This window comes from Heptranchias perlo, chromosome 14 (genome assembly GCF_035084215.1).
Source record: "Heptranchias perlo isolate sHepPer1 chromosome 14, sHepPer1.hap1, whole genome shotgun sequence".
Lineage (NCBI taxonomy): Eukaryota > Metazoa > Chordata > Chondrichthyes > Hexanchiformes > Hexanchidae > Heptranchias > Heptranchias perlo.
This window is the reverse complement of record NC_090338.1, coordinates 8,583,330-8,595,154: the sequence shown is the minus strand read 5'-3', so window position 1 is coordinate 8,595,154 and position 11,825 is coordinate 8,583,330. Positions and strand designations below refer to the sequence as shown.

Below are 11,825 nucleotides of genomic sequence, written 5' to 3'. Positions count from 1 at the left end.
CCGGATTGGATTTGTCCTGCTTTTTGTGGACAGTACATAGCTGGACAATTTCCCATATTGTCGGATAGATACCAGTGTTGTCGCTGTATTGGAACAGCTTGGCGAGAGGTGTCGCTAGTTCTGGAGCACTACATCCGGGATGTTGTCGGGTCGCATAGCCTTTGCTGCATTCAGAGCACTCAGCCGTTTCTTGATATCACGTGGAGTGAATCGAATTGGTTGAAGACTGGCTTCTGTGATGGTGGGGATATCGGGAGGAGGCCGAGATGGGTCATTCACTCGGCACTTCTGGCTGAAGATGGTTGCAAACGCTTCAGCCTTGTCTTTTGCACTCACGTGCTGGACTCTGCCATCATTGAGGATGGGAATGTTTACAGAGCCTCCTTTTCCCATTAGTTGTTTAATTGTCCACCACCATTCACGACTGGATGTGGCAGGACTGCAGAGCTTTGATCTGATCCGTTGGTTGTGGAATCGCTTAGCTCTGTCCATAGCATGTTGCTTCCGCTGTTTAGCATGCAAATTATCCTGAGTTGTAGCTTCAGCAGGTTGGCACCTCATTTTTAGGTACTCGTGCTGCTCCTGGCATGCTCTTCTACACTGCACATTGAACCAAGGTTGCTCCCCTTGCTTTTTCGTAATGGTAGAGTGAGGAATATGCCAGGCCATGAGGTTGCAGATTGTGCTCGAATACAATTCTGCTAATGGCCCACAGTGCCTCATGGATACCCAGTTTTGAGCTGCTAGATCTGTTCTGTATCTATCCCATTTAGCACAGTGGTAGTGCCACACAACACGTTGGATGGTATCCTCAGTGCGAAGACGGGACTTCGTCTCCACGAGGACTGTGCAGTGGTCACTCCTACCTTTTCTGTCATGGAGAGATGCATCTGCAACAGGTAGATTTGTGAGGACGAGGTCAAGTAGATTTTTCCCTCAGTATTGGTTTGCTCACCGCCTGCCGCAGGACCAGTCTGGCAGCTATGTTTTTCAGGACTCGGCCAGCAGTTGTTGCTACCGAGGCACTCTTGGTGATGGACATTGAAGACACCCACCCAGTGAACATTCTGTGCCCTTAGATATCCTCAGTGCTGCTCAACATGGAGGAGGACTGATTCGTCACCTCAGCCAGGCTAGTAAGTGGTAATCAGCAAGAGGCTGCCTTGCCCATGTTTGATCTGATGCCATGAGGTCCGGACTCAATGTTGAGGACTCCCAAGGCCACTCCCTCTTGGCTGTACGACCACCTCTGGTTAGTCTGTCCTGCCGGTGGGACAGGACATACCCAGGGATAGTGATGGAAGATTCTGGGATGTTGGCTTTAAGGGTATGATTCTGTGAGTATGGCTATGTTAGGCTGTTGCATGATTAGTCTGTGGGACAGCTCTCCCAATTTTGGCACAAGTCCCCAGAAGTTAATGAGGAGGATTTTGCAGGGTCGATTGGGCTTGGTTTGCCTTTGTCGTGTCTGGTGACTTGTGGTTCTTCTGGTTTTATTCTTATTATGACTTTTTTTTAAGCGAGATTTTCCAACTGAGTGGCTTGCTCGGCCATTTCAGAATCAATCACATTGCTGTAGGCCTGGAGTCACATATAGGCCAGACCGGGTAAGGATGGCAGCGTTCCTTCTCCTAAATGACATTCGTGAACCAGATGGGCTTTTATGACAATCCGGTAGTTTCGTGATCACCATTACTGATACTAGTATTTTAATTCCTGATTTTATTTAATTAATTGAATTTAAAGACCCCAACTGCTGTGGCGGGATTTGATCGCATGATTCTCGGATTATTAGTTCAGATCTCTGAATTACTATTCCAGTAACATAACCACTATACCACCGTACCAGCAACAATCTCCTTTGCCAGAACTGCACACTACCCCAAAATCAGCCAGGAGAGCAAAGATAACCCCCCACCTTCTTTTCGACACTATCTACTGCTTTCCCTGCTACCTGCATCCCTATCCCCAACAAAAAGTGTGAGGAGCTGATAGACTTCGTTATTACCATGATTGGGATCTGCTGCTTTACCCTTGCCCACCAAGCCAAAGCCACCACCAATCCCGCAGGCTCCACACTGCCATAGCCTGAGCACATGTCTTTATGCAGTTTCTATTCTATCTTACTTTATGCTCTCTTCAAGCAAATATGACCTGCTCATACCTTATCCTTTGTAAACATTCACATTGAATTCTCCTTCATGCAACCCCATACTCGCTGATGTTATAAATGGTTCCCTCCCGTCAAGTACTCTTCTCCCCCCTCAACTACTCCTTGTGGTAGCAAATTCCTCCTTCTAACTACTTTCTCCTGAATTCTCTATTGGATTTGTTAGTGACCATCTTATATTATGGCCCCTAGTCCACCGCAAGTGTTAAAAAGAGCTTCCTGAATTCACTCATAAATGGCCTGGCACTGTTGCAATCATTCACGAAAGTGCTGGTAAGCCTTGTTGGCCTACTCTCCATGCCTTTTCTGAACTCTGAGGACTCCCTCAACTGCTACAAACCAGTTTAGATTTGAGGTCGACGCACCATTTTAAAGAAATCAATAACTGTGCAATTTCGCACTAGTTATCTATAATTCGCCTTTTTACAACCCATTTAAAGCTAAATAAGACTTACACTGACAATTTCCATGAACGTTCCGAACAGTGCATTCCGCAAGTGTAGAATTTTGGATCGGAACAATTGCGAAGCCTGAAGCCAATGAAGTAATTGTGCTTATGATCTATGGAAGACATTTTCTTTTAAATTTTACTGGTGTACGTTTTCTTCAAGCTGACGTGATATTTGCCACGTGCCAACTTTCTGGCACAACTTTTCTTTCCGCAGAATTTGTAAAATTGCAGTTACAACATTCATTCCCTTTTCCCTAGCGACTCCAGGTCAAGTATTGCACCCCTCCTTGCTTTCGGGGCAACATATCGACGGAGAAAGCAATACGGAATATGGAACAACAAAAAACTCTTTTTATCGCAAACATATTCCCTATCGAAGGTGTCAGGTCAAGTGCTAAAACCTGCTACCACCATGACAGTAGATGGTGTTACCTGTGACTAGTCAACGTCGCATACTGGGTGGAAGTTCAGTGACCTAGCCACCATCAGAAAGTGCCAACGGTGTCGGGCAAATGCACGCCTGGAGGAATGCATCAAGCTAACCCATTGGCAATATATGGAGGTGACCAAGTACCGTAGAAATGTAATGCAACTAAAGTAGGTAATAAACCAATGAAACAGAAGCCACGGAGATTCCAAAGCACACCACCAAGCTATGGTAGCGCAATTATATTACTGTACCAGTTAACCAGAGGCCTGGGCTAATAATTCATAGAACATGAGTTCAAATCCCACCATGGCAGACTGAGAATTTGCATTCAGTTTAACAACTCTGGAAATAAAAAGTTGACATCAGTAAAAGTAACCATGAAGCTGTTGGGTTTTTGTTGCAAACAGTGAACTGTTTCACTAATGTCCTATGGAGAAGAAAACCTCCCGTCCTTACCCATTCTGGCCTTTATGTCACTGCAGTCCCACACCAAAATGGTTGACTATTAATTGCCCTTTGAAGTGGCCCAGCAAGTCATTAAATTCTATCAAACTGCTACGTGCAGCATTTCAAGAAGAATGCCCACCATCACCTTCTCATTGCATTTAGGGGTAGGCCACGAATGTCGGCCTTGCCAGCAACACCCACGTTCCGAGAATGAATAAAAAGCCCCTGCCTTAATGAGGTGTTGATGACAGTCACAGGAGGTCTGACAACCGGTGATGATGGTCTTAGACTTTATTTTTGGAAATTTAAAATTCCTAGAACAATAATTTAATTATTAATACACACTGCTCCGTTTTCATCCTCAGTTAGTTTCCCACTGTTGAATAATTTATAATATACCCTCATTAATATGTCCATGATTTCTGATACGTCAGCTCAATATCTGGATCCCCTTCTGCGTTTAAATGTTTAGAATGCAATAATATAATACACTGCCTACTACCAGGTATGATTTTATTCGGGAGTAAACAATTACAATTGTTTGGCTTGTTATGACAAGTGCCTTATTGCTGTTATGCTCTGTCTTCAGAAGTGATAGCTTATCTGCGACCAATAAAAATATTAATTGTTCGCTGGGAAACATACCACGATACCGCGTGTCTAATTGTGAGGTTTGGAGTCAGAGGGAATGGGGGATTAAGTTTGGATTTGGAACGCTAACGTGAGGCAGTTGAAAAATTAAATAGATCATCTTGAACGAAATTCTTCCTAATCTACAGCTATTGCTTGTAAACTGTGGTCACAATGCATTGCTTATTTCACATGCTTAAACCGCTTCAAGCTCATTTGTTTTAAAAGATTATTTCTTTCAACTGAACAATATTCTGGCATGTAAATACGATACATTTCAAATATATGTCAACATTTTCTTCCTTTCACCAATTACTTATTTTGTGGTTTGTGTTACCAACATAATCGCTTGCTCTTTGGTGTAAGCTATTGAATTGTTTTTCAAGTCTACAGCCCTTTACAAATGATTCCAATATGTATGCTGATAAACCGGTCGTTGGATTTATAAACCAAAACGAAAAGAAGGGTCGTATTGTAACTTTTAATTTAGACTGATCAAAAAATGTGGACATGTAATTTATTTACACTTTCTGTTCACATATGAAATAATTGATGAATATTCTGTTGAACTCTCCATCAAATCAATCTCCATCACGTTGAATACATGCGCTTAACATGCATTGATGACATGACACCGTGAAAGAAGCATAGCAACTGGCATCCAAGGCTATGGCTGTCACGATAACATTAGTGTTGAGTTCATGTACAGAAGGGTCGTGGTCGTGAACTTCGGCCGGTCAACCTTTAAGTGGTTGATTGTTAAAGGAAGACTGGTATAAGCGTTGTTGGATATAAAGATGAACGCAGATCGTACTTCACCTTCGTTGCCCAGGACAGGGTGTCAGGTATAACAATTGAAGATCATATCTATTGAAAGCAGAAGCAGACCGACAGAAAATCCGGGAATGTTGTTCTCTTCTATATGAATCCGCATCAGTCTTGTTGTGTTCCAATAAAACGCTGATGAAAAATTAAAGTGAAGTACTGTTAAGTTCAGAGTTCCTTCTCGTAACGCTACGTTCAGAAGTTTCTAAAGGCGTGAAAGGTTAAAGAGAATATTCTTTGTGGCCTTGCGCGGGCTGATCTCTTTTAGCTTTAATTTTGAGGTTTCTATTACGTAAATATGATCCTGGTAAGACAGTTGCAGTGTTGATATATCCCGATAACGTTCCGTAATTGTATTGTGTAGGTGCATATAGTCGATTTTGCTGTTTCGATTACGGAGCAGAAAAAATGTCATATAGCTTTCAAAGCATATTTAGATATATAGAATAACATAGAATTAGGTAGAATGTAAAGCACAGAAAGAGGCCATTCGGCTCAACTGGTCCATGCCGGTGTTTAAGCTCCACTCCAGCCTCTTCCCCATCCCCACTTACTCTCACCCGATCAGCATAACCTTCTATTCTTTTTTTCGAATGTACTTATCTAGCTTCCCCCTAAAAACCTTCTGATTAAAGAATGTAGCCATCTTTAAGCAAGATCCCGATGCGAAACTGTGTGCTTCATAAAGCTTTCTAATCTGAGACTGACCCTTTCTTGAAGATGAGACTGACCCTTTCTTTAAAAAGCATAATTACTGGGTTCAGAAGGAGATAGATTACTTTTATGGTGGAGGCATCACTTTTGTTTGATACGGGTGGTGTGTTTCATTGTTCTTTAAACATTAGCACGCTGATTCTTACTGTAAGCAAACTGGAAAGCTGTTGTGTTCAGTTGCACAGCAAATGAACAGGGACACCCTAAACAGTCTCACTATGGTCTGAGTTCACTATGCATGGTTTCTATTGCATTATCATGGAACAAAATGCAGGACAAGGAGATTCAAGCCAAATTCAAGTGTACTCTGAGGAATGTACAAAACCATAATTTCTCGTTAACTATTTTTTAACCAATCATGCTAATGCGGTCCTCAGAAAATGAAACACGACGGATGGAACAACTAGCTATTTAAACCAATTCACGTTCAGATTTTTATCAGAAAAATACTAAAGAATATTAACTCGTATAATTACAGCCCCCTCAACCACTTCTTCCATGCTTGCCACGAAAGTTGCACTCAGTTACCAAGACGACAACAATTCCCTTCTATAAATGGAAAACACAACTGTAAAATGGTTGGCGTTGGCAGAAAAAATGGCAAAGAGCAGGCACTCTTAGATAAAATTTCGGGACCTTTTACATTCTTAAGTAAAATCAAGATGAAAGCCTGTCCATAATTCTAGTGGTAACACTTCCTCTTGGAGCTTCTTCAGAAGCATTTCATGTTATGTAGGTGATCCCATCCACTCTTGCAGGACAGGCAGAACAAGAGCGAAGTTTCAGACAGGCTAGAAGTTCCAGACAGTATGGCGTTCCTTCCTCCAAACACAGACGCAGATGGTAATGACGTATTTTACAAAATTTCCAGGAAATGTATGTGTTTATGAATCTGCGAGCATAGAAGTTCATCAGAAAACAACTATCTAAAACGCATTGCAACTGAAAACAAATACGTGAGATCCGTATGGTGTGCTGATTACAACAAACATTAGGTGAAAGCTGCTGGATTCTTTTGAAAATCTAACCGGTAATTAATGTTTTATCTTGGAAGCGAACTTGCAACCCATGTGACTCCAGATGTGACTCCAATCCTATGCTTTGTGATTGACTCTTAATACTCACTCCCATTCTCTACTCAATAGCATGGCTGCAATGCATGCCATCCAGAGGGTGCACTGTAGCATCTCGCCAAGGCTTCTTCGACAGCACCTCACAATCCTCGACCTTCGCCAACGAGAAGGATAAGGATAGCAGGTGCATGGAAATACCATCACCTCCAAATTGCTGTCCAGGTCGCACACCATCCCGACTTGAACATACATCGCGGTCCCTTCATGGTCGCTGGATGGAAATCCTGGAACTTCCTACCTGACGGCCCTGTCGGAGTACCTTCACCACACGAAACGTAACGGTTCAAAAATAAGGCTTACCACCTTTTTGTAAAGGAAAACTAGGGATTTGCAATAAATTCTGTCCTTGCTAGTGACACCCATTACCCAGAATTAATATTTTTTTCAAATATCTCAGCTCAACTAGGGAAGAACAAAATGTACTGTCCCGCCAGAGATGCCCAGATCGCATCAACAAATAGAAAGATCCTTTTCTCCTCCAATTCAATCACAGTTTTAGATAATCAACCATGTGATAGTTCTCTCGGCAGATTCCAAAGAAGCTCAATACATTTAACTTAAAATGATAGCGGAATGTTTCTAAACGGACGACATTTAATTGAAAAAATGTCAAACTTTTCACCACAAGCAACAGTGAAGCCAAGGGCATCAAAGCACCACGTATACTACAGAAAACAAAGGCTAGCCCTCCGTAAAAGAACTGTTTTCTGTCGTGGTGTTATTGGAAGGTGTCGATATCAGACTTTTGTGCAGTTCAACTAAACAGATTAAACACCGAAAAAGCAGTCTCCATGCTAACTTTAATAACAATCACAAAATGACATTGATGAGAATGCATCTATATTATATGCGTCATTTTATACAAATACTTGTGCTACACTATCCATCTCCATAGATATACATTTAAATTTCTCTCTTTCACTCTGTGCGATTGTATATAGACGCACACCTCGGAAAAATGAATGCATGTCAATTGCAGTATAAATTGGCTACCTAACTTATCTTCCTGTATTGGTGTCACAAACGTTGATATCATCGAGAGGCAAGGTCGGATGGCAGGGTTTTAAAAATAAGAAATCACTCTTGGAGGATTCCGGAGACAGACAAACGGTATAATTATACGATTCGCGAATGGGCAGCGTTTTACCATTCTCGTTGTAATTTAAAGTTGTTCTTGGGACATGTTTACGATTAAAGGCATTAGTGGGATTCTTCCGTCTGTAGCAACACGTTCCGGAAGTGTAACTGTGAATATTTCTGTCTTGTTTACACTTCACAGCGACGAGCAAAGTTATTATTAAGAGAAATATACAGGATGTTGACCCCAAAGTTACGATTAAAAACAAATTTAGATCTGAAAAATAGTCAGGAGTTCTGGGTCTGTTACGTCGCTCAGCGAGATTTTCAGTAAAATTGGCCAGGACTGAAAAGAGAATTGTCACCGTACTGGAGAGGCCCGGCTGCCCATTATCTTTCACCAAAATTACAAGTCTTTGTGTAAGGGCATCTTGGTCCCTAAACTTTCGGGTTGTTCTTATTTCTCCAGAGAAAAATCCCACACTAACAATGCTGCGATCTGTAGCTTCTATGAGCTGGTAGGAAAGTCGTGCGTTCTGTCCGGAATCTGCGTCAGTAGCAATTACCTTGGTAAGCAAGTATCCTGAATATGCTGACTGAGGCACAATCCCCACTGCCGCTGAACTGTTCCGCTGTAAAGGTGAAACAATTAACGGAGCATTGTCATTTTGGTCCAAGATAATAACATTCACGATGGCGGTGCTACTTAGAGAGGGGACTCCAGCATCATGAGCTTGAATTTTGATCTGGAAATTCTTCAGTTTTTCATAGTCAAAGGAGCGCAGCGCGTAAATGCGCCCAGTTTCCAAGTTAACAGTAACGTCTCCAGACGCAAAAATATCTTGCATGCGACTCTCCAAAACAGAATACGAGACCTTGCCATTCTTGCCCAAATCAGGATCCAAAGCGGTAACAGCATATATCGATGCACCAGGAGCATTGTTCTCCATCAGGAACACGTTATATGGAGACTGTGTAAACCGTGGAGCATTATCATTTATATCAGAAACCGAAATGAGGACGGTTTTATTTGTTGAAAGAGGGGGCGATCCTGTATCCCAGGCTGAAATAGAGACGTTGTATAGCGGAGTGGTTTCGCGATCTAGTGTTTCGCTGACTACCAACTTATACTGGTTCGGCAAAGACTTCTGAAGTTTAAACGGGACATTCGCAGGTACCCGACACCGGACATTTCCATTTTCACCAGAATCGCGATCCACTACACTGATTATAGCGACTACAGTCCCGAGGGCAGCATCTTCACGTACCATGCTGGATAACGAGGTCAGCTTTACTTCCGGGGCATTATCATTAACATCAATTAATTCAATAAGAACTTTGGCACGTCCAACTAATGCGGGGACACCATTGTCCACAGCCTGTACCTCAAGTTCATAAACATTTTGTTCTTCATAGTCTAGTTGTCCTTGAAGTCTAATCTGGCCAGTTTCTGGGTCCAATTTGAACAACTCGCGAACACTCTGAGAAACGTGGCCAGTTAAAGAATATTTTACCTCGCCATTTGTTCCATCGTCTAAATCAGCACCGTTTATTATAATCACCAAGGTTCCTTTAGGTGCGTTTTCGATTACGTTAACCCTGTATATTTGATGATCGAATACGGGGGCATTATCATTGCTATCCAGTACAGTGATAATGATTTCTGCTGTGCCAGATCTGTGAGGAATCCCACCGTCAATGGCCGTCAGTATCAGTTGATAGGTCGACTGTTGCTCACGGTCTAAGGGTTTTTCTAATCGCAATTCTGTAATTTTACTCCCATCACTTCTGCTGTGTATCTTCAGGCCGAAGTGCTCGTTTGTGCTGATTTGATAAGTATTGACTGTGTTTGCACCCACGTCTGCATCGTGCGCACTCTCCAGAGGGAAAAGCGCTCCGGCTGCTGTTAACTCAGAGATTTGCAAAGAATATCGATTTTTCGTAAAACTGGGCGAGTTATCATTTACATCTAATATCTCCACTTCAAAGCGGTACATTTCCAAAGGGTTTTCTACCGCTACGTCGTAAGAAATAGAACAGGTTGAGCTTTGTCTACAGAGTTCTTCCCTGTCGATTCTCTCGTTCACAACTAAAATGCCATTCTCCATCTTTATCTTCAATAATTGCATGCCGTCATCAGAGACCAGCCGAAATTTGCGAGCTGTCATTTCCCGAATGCTTAGGCCTATATCTTCGGCGATACTCCCAACAAAGGCACCGGGCTCCAGTTCTTCGGGCATCGAGTATCGAATTTGTCCGAAAACTAGGTCACAGATACACATTAGGACAATAAAAGACAAACCGCGACTGAGTGAATTCGCCATTGTTCTGGATAAGATCATTCTTTGAATGTACCAAAATGTCCGTAAATCCCTTTGTTTTATCTGGCTTGTTGTACGACCAAATGGATTGTCTGATGCATCAAAATGCCGATATTAAACCGGTAAACGTAACATCTAGGCATGAGCGGTCTTTCTTAACATGACTCGACGGTTTAAACGCAGGCAGCGACTGCCTTGCCCTTTGCGTCTGCTCTGTGTTTAGCAATGATGGAGGAGGGGGTAGATCCCTTACAGCGCCTGGGTTCCTTATTGGTAGACAGCGACACAACGAGTCCTAACCCATAATTGCACCAAGCATTTCTTAAAGCTGAACTGCTTTAACTCACTTATAATTCCAAAGAATATCTATATTTAATACTGCGCAATCAAAATTCCCCGGTTTGCAGGCAAATATACACAAGGAATGTCGTATAGATTTTAATTACTGCAATGTTTTGAACCATTTTTTTGCATTGGTAATTTGCCAGTTAAAAAAAAAATGTTATTTACAAGGAATTGCACTTTCACCGAAATAAACCCATTATAACGATACTGTAAGGTAGGTTAATCATATTAAGTATACATTTTAATTAATATTTTTTGCAAAATAAGGGTAATTTGATTCAAACTCTAACATTTAAGGATTGGAAAGCAATGGACAAGGCTTGCTTGACTCGTGGCTTTTCTCGGTTCTAATTGGATGACTGGCTGCCTCTAATACCAATTCCAATGCCTCACATTTCTACGACTACGAAGAAACATATTACTGGTAGGACTGTGAATTCTTTGAATCGTAGTTCCATAATTCCCATCAGACCAACGAGGAGAAACTTACCAAGACAACAGCACTGCACTAATGCAGAGCATGATGGCATTGGTGGAGTCAGCTGCAATCACCAGGCTCAAAATTCACGATAAACATATCCAAACGCCATTGAACTACTAGATCGTTTATATTGGTACTTTCAACATGTGATGTAGGGGTTTACCAAAGCGCTACTGAAGAATTCATGCTCGTATATCAGGTAGCTATTGGCCAGTATTACATTTGTCGCCAAACAACGCATGCAATTAAGGAATGGGGTGCGGGGATAAACCTAAGCAGAGAACGAACCGGCTGCTCAAACATACCTCGAATTGAGCATTCATTTCTTCATTCACAAAGGGAGGCCAGAACACGGCTGATATTCCAAATTTAGAATTGTGGCGTTAGTTCGGCAAGCATACTCTTTTGTGCTTGAAATTAAGGCACGTTACAAGGAAAGCGGAGAGGAAGCGTTACTGTGAATCTGATGAGGTCATACCTGATTTCGAGTTCTTCGATGCTAGCTGAAGGCATCCGAAATTGAAAGTATTTCGCCCTCTCATCACCAACATCCCTCGCCTTCGAAACATAAGAACAGGGGTAGGCCATTCAGCCCCTCGAGACGTTTCCGCTATTCAATGAGCCCGTGACTGACCTATATCCAAATTCCATTTACACGCCTTGGCTCCATGTCCCTTAATACCCTTTGGCGTTAAACATCTGTCCATCTCAGATTTAAAATTATTAATTGAGCTAGCATTAACTGCTGTTTGCGGGAGAGAATTTTGTGGGAGAGAATTCAGTCTACCTTCTACCAGCCTT

General features: G+C 42.2%; 1 protein-coding gene across 1 annotated transcript; it reads right to left on the bottom strand.

Annotated features, from left to right (window-relative positions):
• Positions 1–4,623: 4,623 nt before the first annotated feature.
• LOC137332301 (protocadherin-10-like) lies at positions 4,624–10,363 on the bottom strand. Its single transcript, XM_067996013.1, has 2 exons — positions 7,794–10,363; positions 4,624–5,088 (listed from the first exon to the last, which is right to left on the bottom strand). Exon 1 carries the CDS (start codon positions 10,217–10,219, stop codon positions 7,799–7,801), a length of 2,421 nt encoding a protein of 806 aa, XP_067852114.1. The 5' UTR covers positions 10,220–10,363; the 3' UTR covers positions 4,624–5,088; positions 7,794–7,798.
• Between the last annotated feature and the right edge of the window lie 1,462 nt (positions 10,364–11,825).

What these genes read in the sequence shown, in the direction of transcription:
- LOC137332301 (XM_067996013.1), bottom strand. Translation starts at nt 10,219, where the DNA reads ATGATCTTATCCAGAACAATGGCGAATTCACTCAGTCGCGGTTTGTCT.